At 45.3% G+C, this 20459-nt stretch overlaps 1 protein-coding gene across 1 annotated transcript in view; it reads right to left on the bottom strand.

Moving 5' to 3' along the window:
• The window catches only part of LOC121276073 (collagen alpha-6(VI) chain-like), a 229249-nt gene that overhangs the window by 156023 nt on the left and 52767 nt on the right, over nt 1–20459 (bottom strand). The window contains exon 10 of the mRNA XM_041184013.1: nt 11363–11441. Within this exon, the coding sequence (XP_041039947.1) occupies nt 11363–11441 (79 nt within the window). The remainder of the gene's footprint in view (nt 1–11362; nt 11442–20459) is intronic.

Here is a 20459-nt window from a genome sequence, read left to right as displayed (position 1 = left end):
CAGAGTTCTCACAATGACCTTGCTCAGCCTGCCCGCAGCACATTATCGCGATGGGCGGGCAGCTGGGCAGTTGTGGAGCAGGCCAACTTTACTTCTGGGTCTGGGGAAGAGGGCAGTGGGAAGTGTCAAGCCACCCACTAAGCTTCCCCCACCACCCCCCACCTTCCCCCCCACCCCGTATATTATTCACCCCAAAGATTTATAATAAAATTAAAATATTCTGACATAAGTTAATGGAATTTAGAAACCTTTTCAATCATTTGCATGTTTAGCAGAGCGACCAGGAACAAAATATTCACCAAAAAAGGTAAAAAAATAAATTGGACCTTATGCAGCCATTTTGCAGTACAAAATGTCTCTTTTCCCCCCCGCCCCCGAAATGTGTCTTCAGGGAAAATGGAGCCCCTGCAGCATCTTCCCCAGCTATCAAGCAACAACAATGCTACCAATTTGAAGTATTTTCTCTGAGCTCATCCTGCCAATGACTTCTTCTCCTGCTCATTTTTAATAACTTCTTTATGTGAACTTTGCCAATTGCTTTTTGAAAATCCAAATGCTCAATATCCACTGGTTGTCACTTATCCACCTCGACTGCAACCTCAAAAAACTCAAATAAATTTGTCAAACACAATTTCCCTTCAATAGATCAGTGTTCACTCTGGCCAATCATATTATGATTTTCTATGTCCCCTGTTACCAGATCCCTAAGAACAGATTATAGCATATCCCTAATACTCATGTCAGGCTAATGGCCCTATAGTCCCCTACCCTCTTTCTCCCTCCTATGTTACATTCATTACCTTCCAACATGTGGGGACCATTCTAGAATCTAAGGAATTCTGGAAAATCAAAACCAATACAGCCACGTGTTGATACGAGAACCAGGGGTTCTGTCAACTCTTAGTTGCATTAATTTCTCCAATAGTGCTTAGCTACTCATACTAATTTCTTCAACTTCCTCATTCTCACTAGATTCTTGGTTACCCACTGTTTCTAGAATGTGTTGGTCTCTTATTCTGTGAAGACAGATACATAGGACAGAATTTTGCCATCGGTGAGCAGGGGCGGGGCCCGCTCTCCGACACATAAAATGATGCGGGATGACATCAGGGCGAACTCCCGATGTCATCCTGCCCCATTTAAATTTTCAGGAAGGAGGGCCCGCAGCAAAATCAGCTGTGTGCCTGCCAATCTGTCAATGGCCAATTGAGGCCATTGACAGGATCATTTAAACAATTAAAGGACCTGCCCGTCCAACTTTAAGGTTGGGGAGCAGGTCAGGAGCCCCAGTGGGAACCAGAAAAAACATGAAACCTCATCCACTGGCAGGATGAGGTTTCACGTAAGGATTTAAAAAGCTTAATAAAGTTATAATATAAATTATGAACATGTCCCATCTCATATGACATTGTTAAGGAATTTTTTTTTCTAATTTTCATATTTTTAGAAGTGTAAGCGATCTCCCTGAGGCAACACTTAGCCTCAGGGAGATGTGAGATCTTTTGTGCGCATGCGAGAAAGAGCGCCCTCTTGCTTTTGGGGAATTCACCACCACCCCCCACCCCCCGCCCCGGCCCGCACAGGGAACGCATAGCACCTCCTGCCAGATGTCATGCTGGGCGAGCCTTAATTGGCCAGCCCACATAAAATGGCGGCAGAGCCCGCTTCTCCGGCAGGGATAGGCTCCCCACCCGCCAGAGATTGGGTTGGGCCCGCCCGTCCGACAGGGAGAAAATTCTGCCCAAAGTGTTCATCTAATGTCTGTGCAATTTCCTTACACAACCCCCCCACCTCCCCCATTATAATTTGTTCTGTCTCTGCCTTCAAGGAACCCAGGTATTCTTTTGCTGATCTTTTCCTTTTTAGATACCTTTTTATGTCATTTTTCACTCATATTCTATTTTCTCTCGTTATCAATTTCCTGGTCATCCTTTGACGATTTCTTAAATCCTACCAAACCTCAGGGTTACTATTTGGCAACATTGTAAGCTTCCTTTAGTCTAAAACTATATTTAACTTCCCTTGCTATTGAAGGTTATACCATTTTTACTGTGGGATTTTTATTCCTTAAGGGAATATATATATTTGTTGCAAATTTCAAGTTATTTCTTTAAATGCTTGTCAATACTTATCAACTGTCATTCCTTTAAATTTAGTTTCCCAGTCTACCTTTGCCAATTCAACCCTCATATCTACATAGATTGTTTTGTTCAGATTTAAGACCCTAGTTTTTCCAGCTCGTTGATAGTATGCAAGGTATTCCAGTACTGTCAGTCCAACACTGCAATGCTAGATTTGAATAAAGGTAAATTTCACATTGAGAAATAGGACAGTTATACAGATAGTGCTATTTCTATTTCAGTGTAAAAGTTAAGGCACAAGCATTTACAATCCTTCAGCCAGAAATGCTGAGTGACTGATCCAATTAATCCTCCTGAGATCCTCAAGATCACTGATGATAGTCTTCACCCAATTTGATTCATTCCACCTGATATCAAGAAATGACTGAAGGCACTGGAACAGCAAGAGCTATGGGGCCTGACAAAAATAGGCAGCATGACTAAAATCTGTGCTCCAGAAACTCGTCACGTCCTTTATCAAGCTGTTCTAGTACAGCTACAATGCTAACATCCACACAACAATGTGAAAAATTTTCCAGGTAGTACTATGCACATAAAGCAGGATAAATCCAAACTGGCCAATTACTGCTCCATCAATCTACTCCCAATCATCAACACAGTGATGAAAAGTATCATTGACAGTGTTATCAAGCTGCATATACACAGCAACTGATGTTCAATTTGGGTTTTGTCTGGACCATTTGGCTCCTGACCTCATTATAGCCTTGGCCAAACATGGAGAAAAGAATTCAAGAGGTCAGATGAATGCAATATTTGTTTGAGTGTGGCATCAAAGAGCCCTAGCAAAATTGACGTCAAAAGGAATCAGACGGGGACTCCAACGGTTGGAGTCATACCCGGCACAAAGAAAGATGGTTTTGGTTGTTGGAAGCCAATTATCTCAGCCTCAGAACATTACTACAGGAGTTCTTCAGAGTAGTGCCCTAGGCCCAGCCATTTTCAGCTTTCACCAACAACCTATCCTCCACCATAAGGTCAGAAGTTGGGTTGTTCACTGATGATTGCAGTGTTCAGTACCATTCATGACTCCTCACATCCTGAAGCATTCTGTGTCCATATACAGCAAGATCTGGACAACATTCAGGCTTGGGTTGATAAATGGAAAATAACATTTGTGTCACACAACTGCCAGGGAATGACTATCTCCAACAAGAAATAATTGAACCACCTCCCTTTGATATTCAATATCATTATGATTGCTGAACCCCCCGCTGTCAATATTCTAATGGTGACCATAAACTTAACTGGGCCATATAATTCATACAAATAATGTGGCTACATGAGCTGATCGGAGGCTGGGAATTCTTTGGTAACTTACCTCCTGACACACCACAGCTTTTTCACCATCTACAATGCACAAGTCAGGAATGTGAAGTCCTGGATGAGTGCAGCTCCAACAACACTCAAGAAGCTTGACACCATCCAGGGCAAAGCAGCATGCTTGATTGGCCACATTAAACATCCACCACATTAAACATTCACTCCCACCACCACTGGCACATAGTGCCAGCAGTGTGTGTCATATACAAGATATACTGCAGCAACTCACCAAGCTTCCTTCGATAGCAACTTTCAAAGCCACAACCTCCACCTAGAAGGACAGAGGCAGCAGCTGCATGGGAACAACACCGCTTGCATGTTCCCCTTCAAGCCACACACCATCCTCATTAAAACCAAATTATCGTTCCTTCACTGCCACTGGGTCAAAATCTTGGCACTTTCTAACAGCACTGTGAACCAGATGGACTGCAATGGTTCAAAAAGGTAACTCACCACCATCTTTGGGATGTAACAGATGCTGACCTTGCCAGTAATGCTCACATCCCATGAAAGATTAAAAATAAATCAGTTATCTTACATAAATGATTATCAGGCTTAATAACAAATGGAACAGATATGTTAATCAAACAGATTAGATAATTTTCAGTCACTGCGATTGGAATTATAAAAGTTGCAAGTGCAGTCCATCAAATATATTTTATTTAAATTTAACCATCAAATGCCTTTCAGTAAAATAGTAAAAAATGAACTCACTTATCCCACTCATTTAACCTTCTGAAGGTAAGGGCTTATAAAAATTTTCATGATGATAAGGCTCTGGAAATTGCCTTATCTTTAGAAGTGCAATGACAAATTGTAAAAACTGTTCAAAAAATGTGAGGGATCATAGGTTTTATAACTAAAGATATGGAATACAAAGGCAAATAAGTAAATTTACGCCGATACAAATCATTGGTTTGTGCACAGAATATTTTGCGCAGTAGGTGCCCTATTTTAATGAAGGAAGTTAAGGCCTTAGAAATGGGATTGTTTATTATCAATGAATGCCACTTTGTGACAAATTGGTAGACAGACCCCCCCCCCCCCCCCCCCCCCCCCCCCCCCCCGACCCCCAACCCCTCCACTGTGGTAGAAGCCCAGGAGGTGCTCTGAGGCAGTCTCTCGGCAGCATGGTGCCACAGTGAGGCCTCCTTTAATACCATCTCCCAAAGTCATGAGAATTAGTGGGCACAGCTCGAACTGCAGGCCATCCTGAAGAGGGAATACCCTCACAAAAAAAACCCCCTTCACACACACACACACACACACACACACACACACACACAATAAGATCATAAGAAATAGGAGCAGAAGCAGACCATTTGGCCCGTTGAGCCTGCTCCACCATTCGATAAGGCTGTGGCCTTAGCTCCACTCTCCTGCCTGTTGCCATAATCCTTGAGTCCATTGGCAATCACAAATCTGTCTAACTCGGTCTTGAATATATTCAATGACCTAGCCTCCACTACTATCTGTGGAAGAATAATGACCTGTTAAGAGAAGAAATTCCTTCCTCACCTCTGAGTCAAATAGGAGACTCCTTATTTTGACATTGTGCTCCCAGTTTTAGATTCCTCCATGTGAGGAAATATCCTCTCAACATCTACATTGTCAAGTCCCCTCAGAACCTTCCAGGTTTCGATAAGATCATCTCTCATTCTTCAAACCTCCAATGAGTATAGGTAGGCTCAATCTGCTTGATCTGGCAAGCCATTCAAATTTTCGATGACTTGGGCAGGACTGGAGATCCCGCTGGCAGGAGGGGTCAAAAAAATCCCACCCTATGTATTCTCCTCATAACTTACTTTTAACTATCTTTGTGTCATCAGCAAATTTGGCTACAATAAAGCCTGCCCTTTCATCCAAGTCATTAATATGGATTATAAATAGTTGAGGTCCCAGCATTTGTTAGTTTGCCAATATGAAAATGACCCATTTATCCCAACTCTCTGTTTCCTGTAAATTAGCCAATCCTCTATCCATGTGAATAAATCATCCCCAACACCACGAGTTCTTCTTGTGCAGCGGCTGTATTGCAATCTTTTTAGCTGATGTACCTGCCATAGCTGAATATATGTGGAAGCTGCAAGAAGTGGCTGTGAGGATAGCAGCATTAGTAAGGGTGTGTTGGTGAGTTGGAATATTTGAATGTTTGGCAGGAGACTGGATTGCTGATAAATGAGTGTTAGGGATGTGGTGCATTAGTAGCCTGAGAAGTTGATGATGCAGTGGGTAGAAGATGCAATTCGAAGATGCATTCTCTGACCTTGACAACTTGTGTGAAGTCTTTGAACTTTTTTCAGTGCTACAGCCAGATACAAGGAATTGACCTCTCTGGCCATCTGCCCTCATTCCCTTTGAAAGATCTGCCTTGAGACCTCCTGGTCCTGTAGGGAAACATTACCCCTTTGCTCTATTCTAATTCTTGCATTAAGGACTTCAGTGCTGCATCAGAGAACCTGGGAGGCCTCTCTCTGACCTGATGATTCATTTCCTTCAAAACCTTTCTGAGGCTGTTCCAACAACTTTTGCAGCCTGACTGTATCTCCCATTTACGAGGGACATGCTGCCTTCAAGAAGTGCAGGCCAGCTTTACGCTATGGGAGCCATCAGGATGTTTGCACCATCATAATTATCCATGTTGCAAAATGGCCTTAATCCAACTTTTAGCTCTTAATCTTTTTCAATTTAATTCTTAAGGCAGCTATTTATTCAGCTGTGTTTTCTGAAGGAAAAATGAAATTAGTTGTTTTGTGGATATTCCACTGTTACTCTTGGAGAATTTTGACCTTGTTCTCTACTCTTGTAGTCTATGTTTAAATTAAATAATCTCCTGGTATACTGAATGTACACAAAGGTGAATGTCTGTAAAATGATGTCATATGAACATAGTTCTTAATGACACACAGATGTTTTTAATTCAACAGCATTCAGATACTGGCTTCCAAGCCTGGTATTGTTTCATGTACCAAGTAAAGATAAGCTCGGAGAAATATTAAACCAACAGCAACTGTACCGCAGCAATCCAGATTGAATGCTGCAGGCTGCCAAGAAATGCAGAAATCAAAGAGCAACTGTCAATCAGTGTCAGTGCCATGAGCAATATTTCATGTATCTGGAGGCAATGTAGGCAGGAATGCTGCTCCGGATAAACCCAAGCAGAAACTCAGCAGGGCATCGATGACTATACCTTCAAACTAAGCATTTCCATAGACCACTTGACAAATTCTTATCTTCATCTAGAAAAATGCCTTTCGGAGATGGTGGAAAATGGATGTAGATGGGTAAGGCACCTGTTGCATCACAGCATTTGGCTGACAGGCTTCAAAGCAATTGATTTAAATAAAATAAAATTTAAAATCTTGCTTTGTTATCACTTGCACCGGGCAAGTGATCCTATAAATTGTAGATTCTATGCTACCCCACTGTAACCTTGGATTTCGAGCCAGCATTCCTAGGACTCAGCAGTGCAATGGCCCAAAAGACAGTAGTTACTTTTGTGATAATCTGATGTGTAATATTTCTTTAAGAAGAATGTTATAAATGGGAAGATCACATAATCTTAGTATCCAATAATAGAGTAGCGTGGGCTACCTTAGTGGTCAGTAGTAGTCTAGAGCCTGAAATGTAGAGACAGTATTTGAGTTGTAAGCACACAAATGTGGCTGCTGTGTTCCTTTGCAAATAAATAGAATGCGTTCTACAAAAGCACTATCTGTTGATCTACTCTGTCCATGGGAAGAACTTTCCCATCAGTGAGTGGGGGTGGGGCCCATTCATCGACATGTAAAATGACACTGAATGACATTGGGTGGAACTTCTGACATCAGCAGAAAATCTAAATAACAATGAGGACTTGCGGGTTACAAGTGGGACAGCTCTCCATCCAATTTTATACGCCTGCCAAATCAAGTGACACTGGAGAGCTAGGAGAAAATACGAGTTGGATTGCTAGCACAGTGGCTGATGCCGAAGTCTATGAAGGAAGTGCAGCTTGTTGGAAACAAGATTGTGTTTCCCAAGGGGGGTTGGAAGCATTTTTGAACCTAATGCAGGTCTCCCTTTCATTCCAAAAACAATTTATCCTGTACTGGATACTTCAAATATGAAGACAGAATAGCTATTTAGACTTCTATACAACTTTATGAAGTCTACTGTTTTCTGTTGAAAATTTTGCATGTACGTCACATGTTACTGAGTTATTGCATTTTAGAAGGAAGGATGAGAAGAGGAACTATAAACTAAATGATACACCTTTCAAAAGTGTGCAAAAGTAGAGAACTATGGGGGGACATATACATAAATCTTGGAAGGTGGTGGAATAAATCAATGAGCACGTTAAAAAGGATCCTTGCATTATAAACCAAAGCAAGGAGGTTATGGTTAATCTGTATAAAACAGCTGGACTAATGGGCAGTATTTTATCTGGCACACCATTCCTATTGGCAGAACCAGAATCCACTCTTGTGTTGGGGGCTGGATCCCTGGATTCTAATTAAAATAGGAGACATGTGTGATCACGCAGCGAGGGCTGATATTCATTGGTGGATCCTGCCATCAGTCTGGGCTGGGGCCTCAAAATGTTCTGAGAGCTGCAAGTTAAGGAAGTGTACGAGTAGTGAGGGCTCCCTGGGAAATGAGCATAGGCATGCATGCTTCTTTGCTTGTGGTCGCAGACCAGTTGCACATTCAAAGAATAAAAGCACTTGTGATTCATAAATGCCACTGGCTGGTACCAGGGAGGTCTAATGGCCATGAGTGCAATTGATGACCTCTTTCACTCTAGGAAAATCAGTGAAGGCACCAAAGCCCCGAAGCCCAATGTCTGTGCTGCCTGGCGTCCCCATCTATGGAGTAATTGATTAATTGATTTGCATGATGAAAGAGGGCATCAGTCACCTCCTTTATGCATCAGTGTGTGGCAGCCTGCAATATGCCACACATGTTACCCAAGGAGCCCTGGAATGCACAGCTGGCGAAAAAACTTAGTGCCACTGTCACCTTGAGGCTCCATGGCATGGGGCTCCAACTAAATCAATATGGCTACAGGTCCTGCTGCACAATCCCAGATATTTCAGTGACCACTTCCCAGGACATCATTAATTATCTCTGGCATTGCCTCTCCAATGACTGCAGGTAGTTAGTTCTTGTCCTGATACAGCAGTGCCCATTTTCTACAACGCCTTTTCTGGATGGCTACAGCCTAACCAGCCTCCCCTTCTGGTGCTGCCTGCTGTTGGAATTGTGGCCTTTGTCGACCAGCAAGAGCCCTCCTTTGTTGCATCCTCTGAGCTCTGCTCCTGACTCCACTCTCTGTCCACTCTTGGATCCCTTTTCCACTCCCCAATGCACCTGATTCCAGTCCGCATCCCTCCTTCTCCCCCACCGCTCCTCCCCCCACCACTCACCCCTGACTCACCCTTGTCAGTCCCAAGCCTCAATATAATTTCCCATTTCCTGCTCCCCTCCCTTGTGCCACAGAGTTCAGCGGAGAAAACCGAAGTCCTCAGACAACTGCACAAAGCTGTCAGGAAACCAAAATTTTGCCTCCCACCTAATTAAGTAACCCTGCCCACCATGTTTCTTGTATTAACAGGCTCCATAAAATACTACTCACTGTGTTCAGTTATTCATACACTTAAGGATGCCAGAGCCTTTGAAATGATTTAGAGGAGATTTACTAGAACGCTACCAGGCATCAGGAACTCAGTTACATGGACAGTCTGGAGATGCCATGGCTGTTCTCTTCAGATCACAGAAGGTTAAGGGAAGATCTAATTGAGGTATTCAAAAGTTTGAAGGGTTTTGGTAGTATAGCTAAAAAGAAACAGTTTCCACTGACAGGAGGGTCATTAACCAGTGGACACAGATTTAATACAATCAGGGAAAGAGCAAGATAGAGATAAGTTTTTTTTGTGTATAATGAGTTTCGATGGTTTGGAATGCACTGCCCTCAAGAATAGTGGAGTGGAAGCAGATTCTGTCATAACTTTCAAAAGGAAATTGTATATGTGCACCAAAAGAAAAAAATTGCAGGGCCATGGGAAAAGAGCAGAGAAGAGGGATTAATTTGATAGCTGTATTGAGAAGCTGACACAGGCATGAGGGACTGAATGACCTCCTTCTGTGCTAAAAGATTCGGTGATACTCTTCGAGACCCACTATCTTCTTCTTCACATTTACTTGAAAAATCAGCACCATGATTAAAATGCCTATACTGCATCAAGAGGACTCAGATTCTCTGCACATATGCCCCATCACATTGTTCCCATGTTTGGCAGGACAGAATCAAGATTGTTAGATGGAGGGGACAGATTTGGGTGGGGGGGATTCAGCTTGATTGCGATGGGGCCTGATGTTTGTGTGATGTATTATGTTACCTGAATTCACTTTTTGTGTATATCCTATGCCATGAATCATATTGCAGAGAACATTGCAAATCTTCCTTCAAAACAATATTACCCATCATTTATTTTGGAATTTTGAGAAATGTGTTCAGCTGCTCTAGGATAGGTACAATGTCGCTCCTTAAATAATCGTCAAGAAAAAAGTTAATATGAGTTCAACCCACCAAACCAAATCACTTCTGTTCTTTTAATTATATCTCTCAGGAAGCAAAATTGAAATCTAAAGGGGGAAAATGATAAATTGACAATAATAACTTTAAATAATCAAAGCAATAATCCCATAGGGCCAAGGTGAATCAGGGACTGTTGAACAGAGAAACTCCAAAATTGTGGTAAAAATAATGCACAAGATTGTGCGGTGAGAGAGTTTTAAATATTGCACATTCAATTACTTCCCCATATCACCAAATTACCAACTCCGCTATATACATACACCATAAATTTGTATGGTGCAACAATAAAGGGAACTTAAGAGAGCTGAAAATCCTATGAGAAGCATCTTTGTAAATTGGATGGAATATTATAATTAGACCCAATTTAAGAGAATAGATTACATGATATATTTGTCATTTCCATCGTAACAATAGTAGGCACAAGGATCACTTGCATTTTCTTAGTATCCAGCCTTCCTGAGGGCTGCAAGTGGGGCAGAACTTTAAATTTTAAAAGTCCATTTCCCCAAAGGCAATTCCTCTCAACAAATCACAGAGCAATCTATCGCTTTAGGGAAATCTGCATATTTAAAGATTTTCTTGAATGTTAGTCAGGAACTATGGATCCACTTATGCTACAGCCATAGATGCCATAGTAGAATACTCCTTCTGATGTGAGGCAGTCACCCATTGGTGCCATAAATACCCCATTGGTATTTAAATATTTGAATAGTAAAGTCAGGGTGCAGCCCAGGTGAAGGAGACAGTTCCAACCTGTCCAAAACTTACGCCATTACACTCCAGAGGAATTTCTAGGGCAAATGCAAAAACATGTAGCTAGATGACCTAAGATTGTAATTTCAATAATACTTTCACAGCGATGAGATTTTTTCTGTTTTGCACTTAGACCAATCTTTCCCATAAAAACACTTTGCAAGAAACAGTTCAGTTCTCCAGATTACAGATCGATCCTTTGCACCTCCGACTCTGACACTGAAACTGTGAGACAACATTCCTGGTATTGGGTCTCACTTAATTTGGAACACAGATTGGAGAAATGGGAGTGGAAATCATTATGCCAGTTTTGAGTCACTTCTGGTTTCCTAGCCATTAAAATCAGTGATAAGAATGTCGCATGAACTGCAAATCGATCATGCTGACTCATTGTTCCAATGCTCCATTGGTATTCTTGGAAAGTGAAACTCTGAGCCTTACAATTTTGGGAATATTATGTATGTTACAAAGATTACCAATGCAATTAGAAATTCAGCATTCATAAGTACCTTTCAATAGGTCTAGCAAAACCATTGGAAGGTCTATGTCTAAATGAAAATGCATGTACCTTTATCACTGAGTTCTTTTGAGCTTTGTTTAAGCCTCGTTTCAGTGTCATCCAATCCATCCGTGAATAACAGTATCACCTAGAGAAAGATTGTAAGTGAAAAGGCAGTTATTTTTGCTAATTTATATTTTAAATAACAAGGCAGAAAAAGGAACAGAGGAATAGTAGGTTTTTATCCATTCTGTAATATTATTAAAGTAACTGATAGCATATACATGGCTGCCCAGTCTGCAAGTTATCTAATATCTTCTTGTATCAGCTTCCGTACTTCCTCAGTGCCAGGTATAGCCCCCAGCTACATACCCATTGGCAAGGTTTGATACTGAGTTACATGGGCTGGATTTTACATGGTGCCGCAGTCCCCACACCACCCCTAAAATGTTAGCAAGGAACCCGCCCAAGATCCTGACTGCTACCTCACAGCAATTTAGCACTGGGAGCAGCATTAATTGCCTTAAGGCAGGGCTTCCGCCCCTTTCTCAGGAGGAAGCTCCCTTCTTTAGAAAGCTGCTGGCCAATTGAATGGTCAGCAACTCTATAGTCCCAAAGGTGCCAGTCAGAAGTGGTGGCCAACTAGGACTACAGGCAGTCCCAACCCGCCGAGGAGCCCAGGTAAGTCTGGGGTCGGGGGTCTCAATGAGGAAGCTCAGGGATCTGGTGGGAGCGGCAGGGTTCAATAGGCTGGGGGCAGGGTTCAAGGAGGGGATGATCTTGAGGGGCAGAACCCTCCAATGGGCCCATGGGATCCATAAAGGAGGTTCCCCACCTTGCCTGATACTATCCTGCACAGCTAAATCTGCTGGGCTTCCCTGTGCCATAGGCAAAATATCAATGGGGGCCTGATGAGGCCCTTATGTGGCTATTAAGTGGCCACTTAAGGCCCTCAATAAGCCCAAGGGTAGTTGGGTCACTCAACACCTCCCCTGCCACCTGTAAAATTTCAGATAGGTCAGGGACATGAAGGTCATCTGTTGTTCCTGAGCCCAAATTGTTTATGTAAATGATGAATAACATTGGTGTCAGCACTGATCCTTGTGGAATACTGCTTTCTAGCTTCCTCCAATCTGGATAGTTATAGGGTGGAATTTTCCACTCTGGAGACTAAGTGTGATGGCAGGCTGGAAAGTTGCGCATTTGTCGCATTATCTGCTTTTCAGCTCGTTATTACGCATGAATGTGAAGCACATTATATCTTGTGCCAGGGTGGGCTGCGATTCCTCCACCCCACCGTGACCTCATCAGATCATCTTTCTGGGCACCATATTTAAACTGTAACTGCACACATCATTCACTGTCTGTAGCCCAGGACTTATCATGGCGAGTGATGGCCCTGAAAAGAGAGAAAGCGAGTGCCCAAATTCAACGACAATGCTCTGAGGGTACTTCTCGATGCAGTCGAGGAATGCGAGGACATACTTTTCCCCCATGATGGGTGACAGAGGTCAACCAACCTTATCACTCTAGCTTGGCAGCAGGTCACTGGGTCAGTCAGCGCCAACGCTCCTCAAAAGAGGACTGCCATCCAGTGCAGGAAGAGAATGAATGGTCTCATCTGCACCACCAGGGTAAGTCAACCTTCTTGTCACTCTAAACTCCCATTCCCACAAGCCCATCAGGCATTTACAGGGTTAGAGTCCACAGGGATCTCACACATTCCCAGCACAACAACATTACAACTGACTTTCTCACTCATTTGATATCCTCATCTCTTTGCACAACCTGTGAAGCTCGCATCCTCAGCCCTTACACAGGTCCACTCAACATCCACAGAAGGCAGGTATTCTTATCATTCGTACTGCTCACAGTCCGTCCATTTGTCTTTATGGAGCAGGAGATCGCCCTCAATAACAGGGAGAAGCCTCAAAGCGCAGAGGAGATGCCCGAGCTCAAGGCCCTTCAGAATTTGAAGAGCATGCAGCAGAGCCGGCCAGAGAGGAATGGGAGCGTTACTGCACTGAGGGTGAGATCAGCATCTCTCAACCTTGTGAAGACCCATCACCAGCTAATTTTTCCCTCGACACAACTGTGGCTGCTTTGTAATGTTGATGATTATGCAGATAATCACTAATTATCTCTTCTCTATTTGACAGACACCAGCAGGAAACGAAAGGGGCAGACAGCCAGGCAGCTCATCAGCCCCAGCCCCAGCCCTCACCCCACCTCGGATGAGGATCCTGAGGACACACAGGTTAATGACCCCTTATGGTGTTCACCTCCACTCTCCACTGGCGCGAGACACACACCTCGGTGTAACCAAATTCCAGAGCAGGCTCGGTGTCACAATCTTGTGAGCACAGCGCAGATTTAGGTCCACAGCAGGCGAAGGCAAGGACATCAAAGGTCACTGGCACTCAGAGAACTACTGGAGGCCAAGCTCCTGCTGAGTCCCAGTTTGATGACGAGCCCCTGGACTCAGCCCTAATGCAGATGTTACAGCTTCAAAGGCAGACATGGGAACATCAGGCAGATGCCATCACCAGATTCCAATGGACGACAGAGGAGTCCATCCGCATTCTGTCTGATGTCTTAGCGCCGATATGATAGTGCACCAAGGTCAACACTGGTAAGATGGCAACCGCCATGGAGACCTTGGTCCAGGACATAGGGCCTGATCTGCACCAGGACCTGCACTCCGTCTCTCTGAACATAGGTGCGACCCATCAATGGCTAAGCAAAAGGGGGACGGGGCATCTTGACCTCACTCCAGGTGTCCCTTCTCCTCCCCCACATATCCTTGATCTCATCGTTTTGGCCGTTGATATCCCTGTCTTCCCCCCCCGAATTGTTTGATGGGGATGTCCTGATGCCCCATGTAGACCTGACCCCTCACCATCTGGGGGCCCATTGCACTGTCACTTACAGAGAACTACCCCCTCACCCACATGAGACGATCAAGTGCCTGCCCCTACATTACCTGTTCCCCATCTACAGGCTGCAGATATCTCCCCTGACTGTGACTGTACCATCTGTGGCCCAGTATCAAGCCTCCAACCCCCAGCACAGATGTGTGTGAGGGAAGACACACCTTGTACACCATGCTGGGCACACCTGATAGGACTGTATGGGATATGGACAGGCATGCCACACACAGCCCTCTAAACTGTGGTGTGTATCTACAGGTCTGACATCAAAGCAAGATAGTGCGGATGCTGGAAATCTGAAATAAAAACAGAAAACACTGGAAAAGCTCAGCAGGTCTGGCAGCATCTGTGCAGAGAGAAACAGATCAAGGCAGATTGGTAATCCCACCGACTCGTGGCACGACCACCACTTGAAGATGTTTAATGAACAATCTGTTCATTAAAACAGCTGCTCACCAGAATCTTGCCACACCTTCCAATCTTGTGTCATGCCAGTGGGGAATTGCGCCGGCCTCAAACCCATTTGAAAAGGGGTGGCGTGCACAAGTTGGACCTCAGTTCACTGGTCAGTTCGAGGTGAGTGGAACATACCTGCCATAGCACTACTTCAGTCTTGAGGCGATAAAGGCCCTCTGCTGGGGCTGTAGCATTGGACTGCTCCTGCTCTTTGCCTTCATTGTCTCGAGGAACATCACTGTGCTGTGGTATTCATACAGACCTCCACTTTCAGAGATTAGCACTTCAACCGGGGGTGGCTGTGAGGCAGGTTGATGACATGAGGATGACAACAGGGAAGATAGGCTGTGGAATGGCAGTGAGAGGGAAGGATGAGCTCAAGGGTGACAGCGGGGTGGGAGGGCTGTGGAATAGCCATCAGGGGGAAGGGTGAAAGTGAGAGGGGCCTTTCTGGGGTCGCCCTCTAACCTCTTGTTGCCGCAGGGGTGAGCAGGAGTCTGCGTAAAAAGGAAGACCTCCTTGCGATGAATGCCACTTAAAGTCAATAGCTTCATTAGCACCATTAACGTGCTACTCAGGACTCAGTTGCTTCACATCACAGTTGCTGCATCGCAAGGGTAACACATACGAATGTAGAATTTGGGAATGCAGGCAATAGTGAAGGAGGCACACCTGTATTATATTTGGCATTCCATCAATGAAGGCCTCTCATGTGTTCACCATATTTGACACTCCTAATGGGCTCATCTATTCATTGAACATGAGCAACTGATTGGTCATCAATATGCCGCATCAGAGATTGGAACACCGAGCTAGGTTGTATCACTCATCTCACTTAAATTTTAGCATCCCATGTAGTGCTCAAGATGGTACATATCTGTGATGCCATCTTGGTCACCTCGATGTGTGTGCTGGCGTCTCAGGGACAAGGCGGCATCAGCCACCATGCAAGTAAGTCAGGGAAAACTATGGAGCTTACAGTCTCCAAATGTATCATCTTCTGAGTTTCATCTTCTTGCCTCTTGAATCATTAACGTCTTCAATGTTTTCTTTCAGAGAGAAGGCAAAAGCAGATATGGATCTAGGGCTCACAGCTGCCTTTGTCAGGGTCTGAATGCAATGGAGGATGTGAAGGAGGGAGAGGCAACTCCGCGCGCAGCTCCAGCAGGAGGGACACGGTCAAGCGGAGGCAGAGCATGAACAACAAGGTCAGGAAGAGAGACGCAGACAATGGAGGTGACTTGCCAGGCCTAGGGTTTATCATCTAAGAGTCTCCTATTTACAAATGAGTGAGAGGCAATGCCCTGCACATTTGCACTTGTCCCAAGCTCTGGTATATCACATATGCCACATTCTTTGTGAAGAACTGATGCCATGTGGAGTTGGAGGGTATCCCTTGCCAGTGGCTTTGAAGGTGACTGCAATAGTCAATTTCTTGGCCTCTGGTTCTTTCCAAGGATCAACAGGCAACCTGTGTGTCATCTCTCAGTCCGCAACATATCGCTGCATAAAAGGGGTCACAGATGCCCTTTACAGGAAGGCCCATCATTATGTCAGGTTTGCTCAGGACGAAGATAGCCAGGCTGCAAGATTCACTGGCTTCACTGCCATCTCAGGCTTCCCAAGAGTGCAGGGTGCAATAGACTGCACCCATATGGACATACGGACTCCATGGCAGCAGTCTCTAATGTTTATAAACCGCAAGGGCTATCATTCCATCACTGTGCAACTGCTTTATGATCACCAGATGCACATACTGCACATTTGTGCACAGTATAATGGGGTTGTCATGACTCTTCCATCAGAGTCACTCTCAGATGCCTGAGATTTTCAAGGGGCCATTACGTCTGTAGGGATGGCTGCTTAGGGATAAGGGGTACCCATTGAAACGCTGACTGATGACACCAGTGCATTGCCTTCAGGGTCGTTCCAAGGAGAGGCACAACACTGCTCACATTTCCACATGCTCCCTTAGAGAGCAGACCATAGCGCTTCTGAAGATGTGTTTCAGATGCTTGGACTGTTCAGGTGGCTCACTCCATTATACTCCCGACACGGTTTCCCACATCATCACAGTGTGTTGCGCCCTTCACAATCTGGCTATGTAAAGAGGTGAACCTCTGCCAGAGGATGCCCTGGAGGAGGATGAGAGCTCATCAGAGGATGAGGAACATCAGGAGGCTGCTGAGGGTCAGTATGGACACAATCATACTATGGAGGAATGGAGACGTGGGAGATGTGCCTGTTATATGCTAATTGCTGACAGGTTCCAGGAAGAGTAATGTCAAGTGAGGTAATATGGCCACTTCTCTCCTAGCCCAAAATGCCATTTTCTTTCAACACAGGGGAGGTCCACCCACTTGTAGCAAAAACGAATCCCGCATTCACACATGCCTCATGAGTCACCAGGCCATGATCTTTGCTTTGGTCCGTGGAGCCCTGTGAGTGAGTTCACTCTGGGAACCGAGAGCCCACTTAGGAACAAGAGCAATGCTAGAAAAGGCTTGAAGCCTCTTCCGCCATCTAATGATGCAAACACTGCGCGGCTGAGATATGGATGTGCCTAGGGATCTCCTCCTCCCGTACATGTCTTTTCTTCTGCCACTGCCATTGAGGAGACACAAATGCCGCTAGATTATCAATGCTGATGAGCTGCCCTCGCTCAATAGTTTTCTTTGAGGAAGAAAGGTTAGGAACTTACATCACACACCTCCAATAAAGATTTAAACACGTCTCCCTGACATCACACAAGGGTGTGGTGACTAGTTCAACTGAGGAATGTGAATCTCAGAGTGGGACTGAGTGGGAGGAAGGCTAAACCTTGAAATAAGAGGATTCCTAAGTACAAAATCACAACGACTTCAACTGACAAGAATATTCACACAGCCATCAAATGTATTAACAAACGTGCAATTTATTTACATGTCTAGCACACCCCAGATCCAAAAGTGACTTCAATTTTTCTTAAATTTTCCAACTCTAGCGCTACGGCTGGGTGCAGTCCCGACATGTGCAATAGAGGTGAATGTAGCCTGCTGACTCCTATGTCCTGAGGTCTGTGATGATCTTTGTGGATGCCCTCTGGCCTGGAGGGCCTAGGCCTGATAAGGGTCACCTGCTCAGGGGCAGAAGCACTCTCTGCGGCCTGAGAAGCTGGAGTGGATAGGGTCACAGGCAGACGGGACTGTGAGCGTCTGTACATCCTTGGAGTGTCTTGAGAGGAGGCCCCGGGTGTGCGGCTGATGCTCATCATTCCTGTGGGTGCCCGAGTGCCCCACCCAGACTCCTGCAGGAGATGGTATACCTGGAGGGGGGGGTCAAGGTGCCTCGTCCCCATGTTGCCTACACCCTGATGGTGCCCACCAGGGTTTGTGGCCATGGAGTGCATGACTGAGCGCAAATCTGGCAAGCCCTGCAGGACCAAGGTCTCCAAGGTGATTACCAGCCTTCCTAGGGTGACCTTGAGGTGCTTACATGTTGGAGCCATGACATCAGACAGAACACGGACGGGCTCCTCCATCGTTCGCTGTGGTCTGCTGAGCAACTGTTGAATCTCTGCCAGATGTTCTGCCGCCTGTCACTGCATCTCCAGCATAGATTTGCCGGCCGCTTCAAGGGGCTTATCATCTCACTCGGACCAAGTGGGTGGCTGGTCTCCAGTAGCCCTCCAAGTGCGGGAAACCTGGGCTATCCCTGCTCTGACTACTGTGGGGACGCATCAGTAAGATGTTCCCCAGAAAGTGAGTCTGAGCCTAATCTACATCTGTGTCCCAATGATGTGTGAGTCTCTCTGAGCTGGTGGATGGGTGCATGTGAGTGCTGTGACGGTTCTTCCGGAGCCTCCTCCTCGGATGAAGTCTGGGGGCTTGCACTGGTGGTGCTGGACTGGCTTGGGGGCCTCAATCTGCTGGTGCCTTGAAAATAGAAATTAGAGTTTCAGTTACTGAGCATGAGCTCGGTAAGACTGCACATGGCTCACTGTGAATGTCAGGACTTGATGAAGAGATGGAGCTGGGAGAGGTTGATCTCCCCTTCCCCACAGGAGTGATCCCTGTCATCCCCAGCCAGCTCGGCTGCAGCCTCCTCAACCCAAGTGAGGGCAATGATGTTGGCCACCCCTCCCCCAGTCTATGCTCTCTCTCGTGCCTGTTGTGTACCTGCTTGGCCTGTATCAGGAAGAAAGAAAGGCACGTGATGAGAAGGGACGGAGCAGAGGTTGGGTGAGATGCCTGTCCTGTGTGTGTGGTGAGCCCTCCCCAGAAAGTCCAGAGGATGGAGTGTGAACAACACGATAGATGTGATGGTGGTGATGTGAATGTCTCGGGGTTGATATGTGGCCCCCGCTAATGGTTGCATGAGACCCCTGAAGAGGGTAGCCATTTGAGTGCATGATGCCATGATGAGATTTTGATACTGGAGAGTGTTGAAGGATGACTTACCCTGGCGAAGCAGATGAGATCATTCATCCTCTTCCTGCACTGGGTGGCACTTCAGGAGCAGGTGCCAGCCGCACTGACCTGCTCCGAAATGGCCTCCCAGGCCAGAGAGGTGAGGCTACTATGCTTCCTGCAGCCATCCCTGGGTTAGAGCACTTGCCTGTGCGCCTGCATCCCTCTGATCAAGGCCTGGGAGGTCTGGGGTATGAAGTGGGCTGCTGCCTTCCTTTTCAGGCTCTTGGCCTTCCTCTTCTGGTTGCCAGACATCTCTAGTGGGCTGGGGAGTGTGAGATTGTGTGCTGGACTGGCGTTTAAATATGGTTCCCAGATCTTCAAACCCACCAGCTGATGGTGGGCGAACAAATTAGTTCCCGAACTGTCAGGTCATTCGGACCAACGCGCTCCTCTGCATAATTAATGAGCCTCCAAGTGCAGAATCAAACACAAGTTGCCGCCATTTTGGACAACGGGCTGGGCGCTTCCGAAACCGCCCGCCAACACACATATGGGAAATTCCGCACTCCCACCCTACTGTTGAGGCCACATGTCTAGTAGGTTTTGCTGTTAATAATGTTCTGAGCTCTCACTTGCAGAGTGCCTGCATAAGGTCAGAAAAGAAGTGACCAAAGTAATAATTAATTTCACAGTAAGACAGTAAGTCATTGATATTTCAGGGTTGAAACTGAAGAGCAGGATGCTGCTGCACACCAACAAGGTCAAGCTCAGATTTTAGTTTTCTTCCTTTATGGTTCATCCGTATAAAATAAAATCTTCAATTTGCTCTGCATTAGTATCTTCCTGTACTTCCTATCTCCTAAAGCATCACATCTCATGGTTAAAAGTGTGATTCTGCACTCACCGTCACTAATTGTTTCCTCTCTTTCTCTCTATACATTCTTCCCAATTTCCTAAGGCAGTCTTTCAGAGCTGAAGAGAAGCGGAAATGTGATGAAATTCATACTGTTTAAAGGGGGTTTGGGGCAGGTCGAGCTGGATAGAAGGCCAGCGATAGGTGGGGACAAAGGATGGATTGACAAAGATGCCATAAATTAAAGGACAAAGGGAGTTTTAATGTAGTAGTAAGAGCTAAAAAAGGTGCTGAAAGTGGCATAAAGGTAAGAAAGCAGAATGTGATAATAGCAGAACAAGGATAGCATTGTGTGAAAGAACAACAGGGAACAAGTAACAGATGAAAAAAAGGATAGAAAATGGGATAAAAGGGGGAATAAAAAGGAGGAATAAAACCATGGACAAATGAATAAAAATAAAAACAGCGCTTCTGACATGCCTTCCTTCTTTCTTAAGCGCGGATCCCCCCACCACCCCACTGTGGTTGACAAGGCC

The sequence above is a fragment of the Carcharodon carcharias genome, chromosome 3, assembly GCF_017639515.1.
Source record: "Carcharodon carcharias isolate sCarCar2 chromosome 3, sCarCar2.pri, whole genome shotgun sequence".
Lineage (NCBI taxonomy): Eukaryota > Metazoa > Chordata > Chondrichthyes > Lamniformes > Lamnidae > Carcharodon > Carcharodon carcharias.
This window is presented reverse-complemented; position numbering and strand designations above follow the sequence as displayed.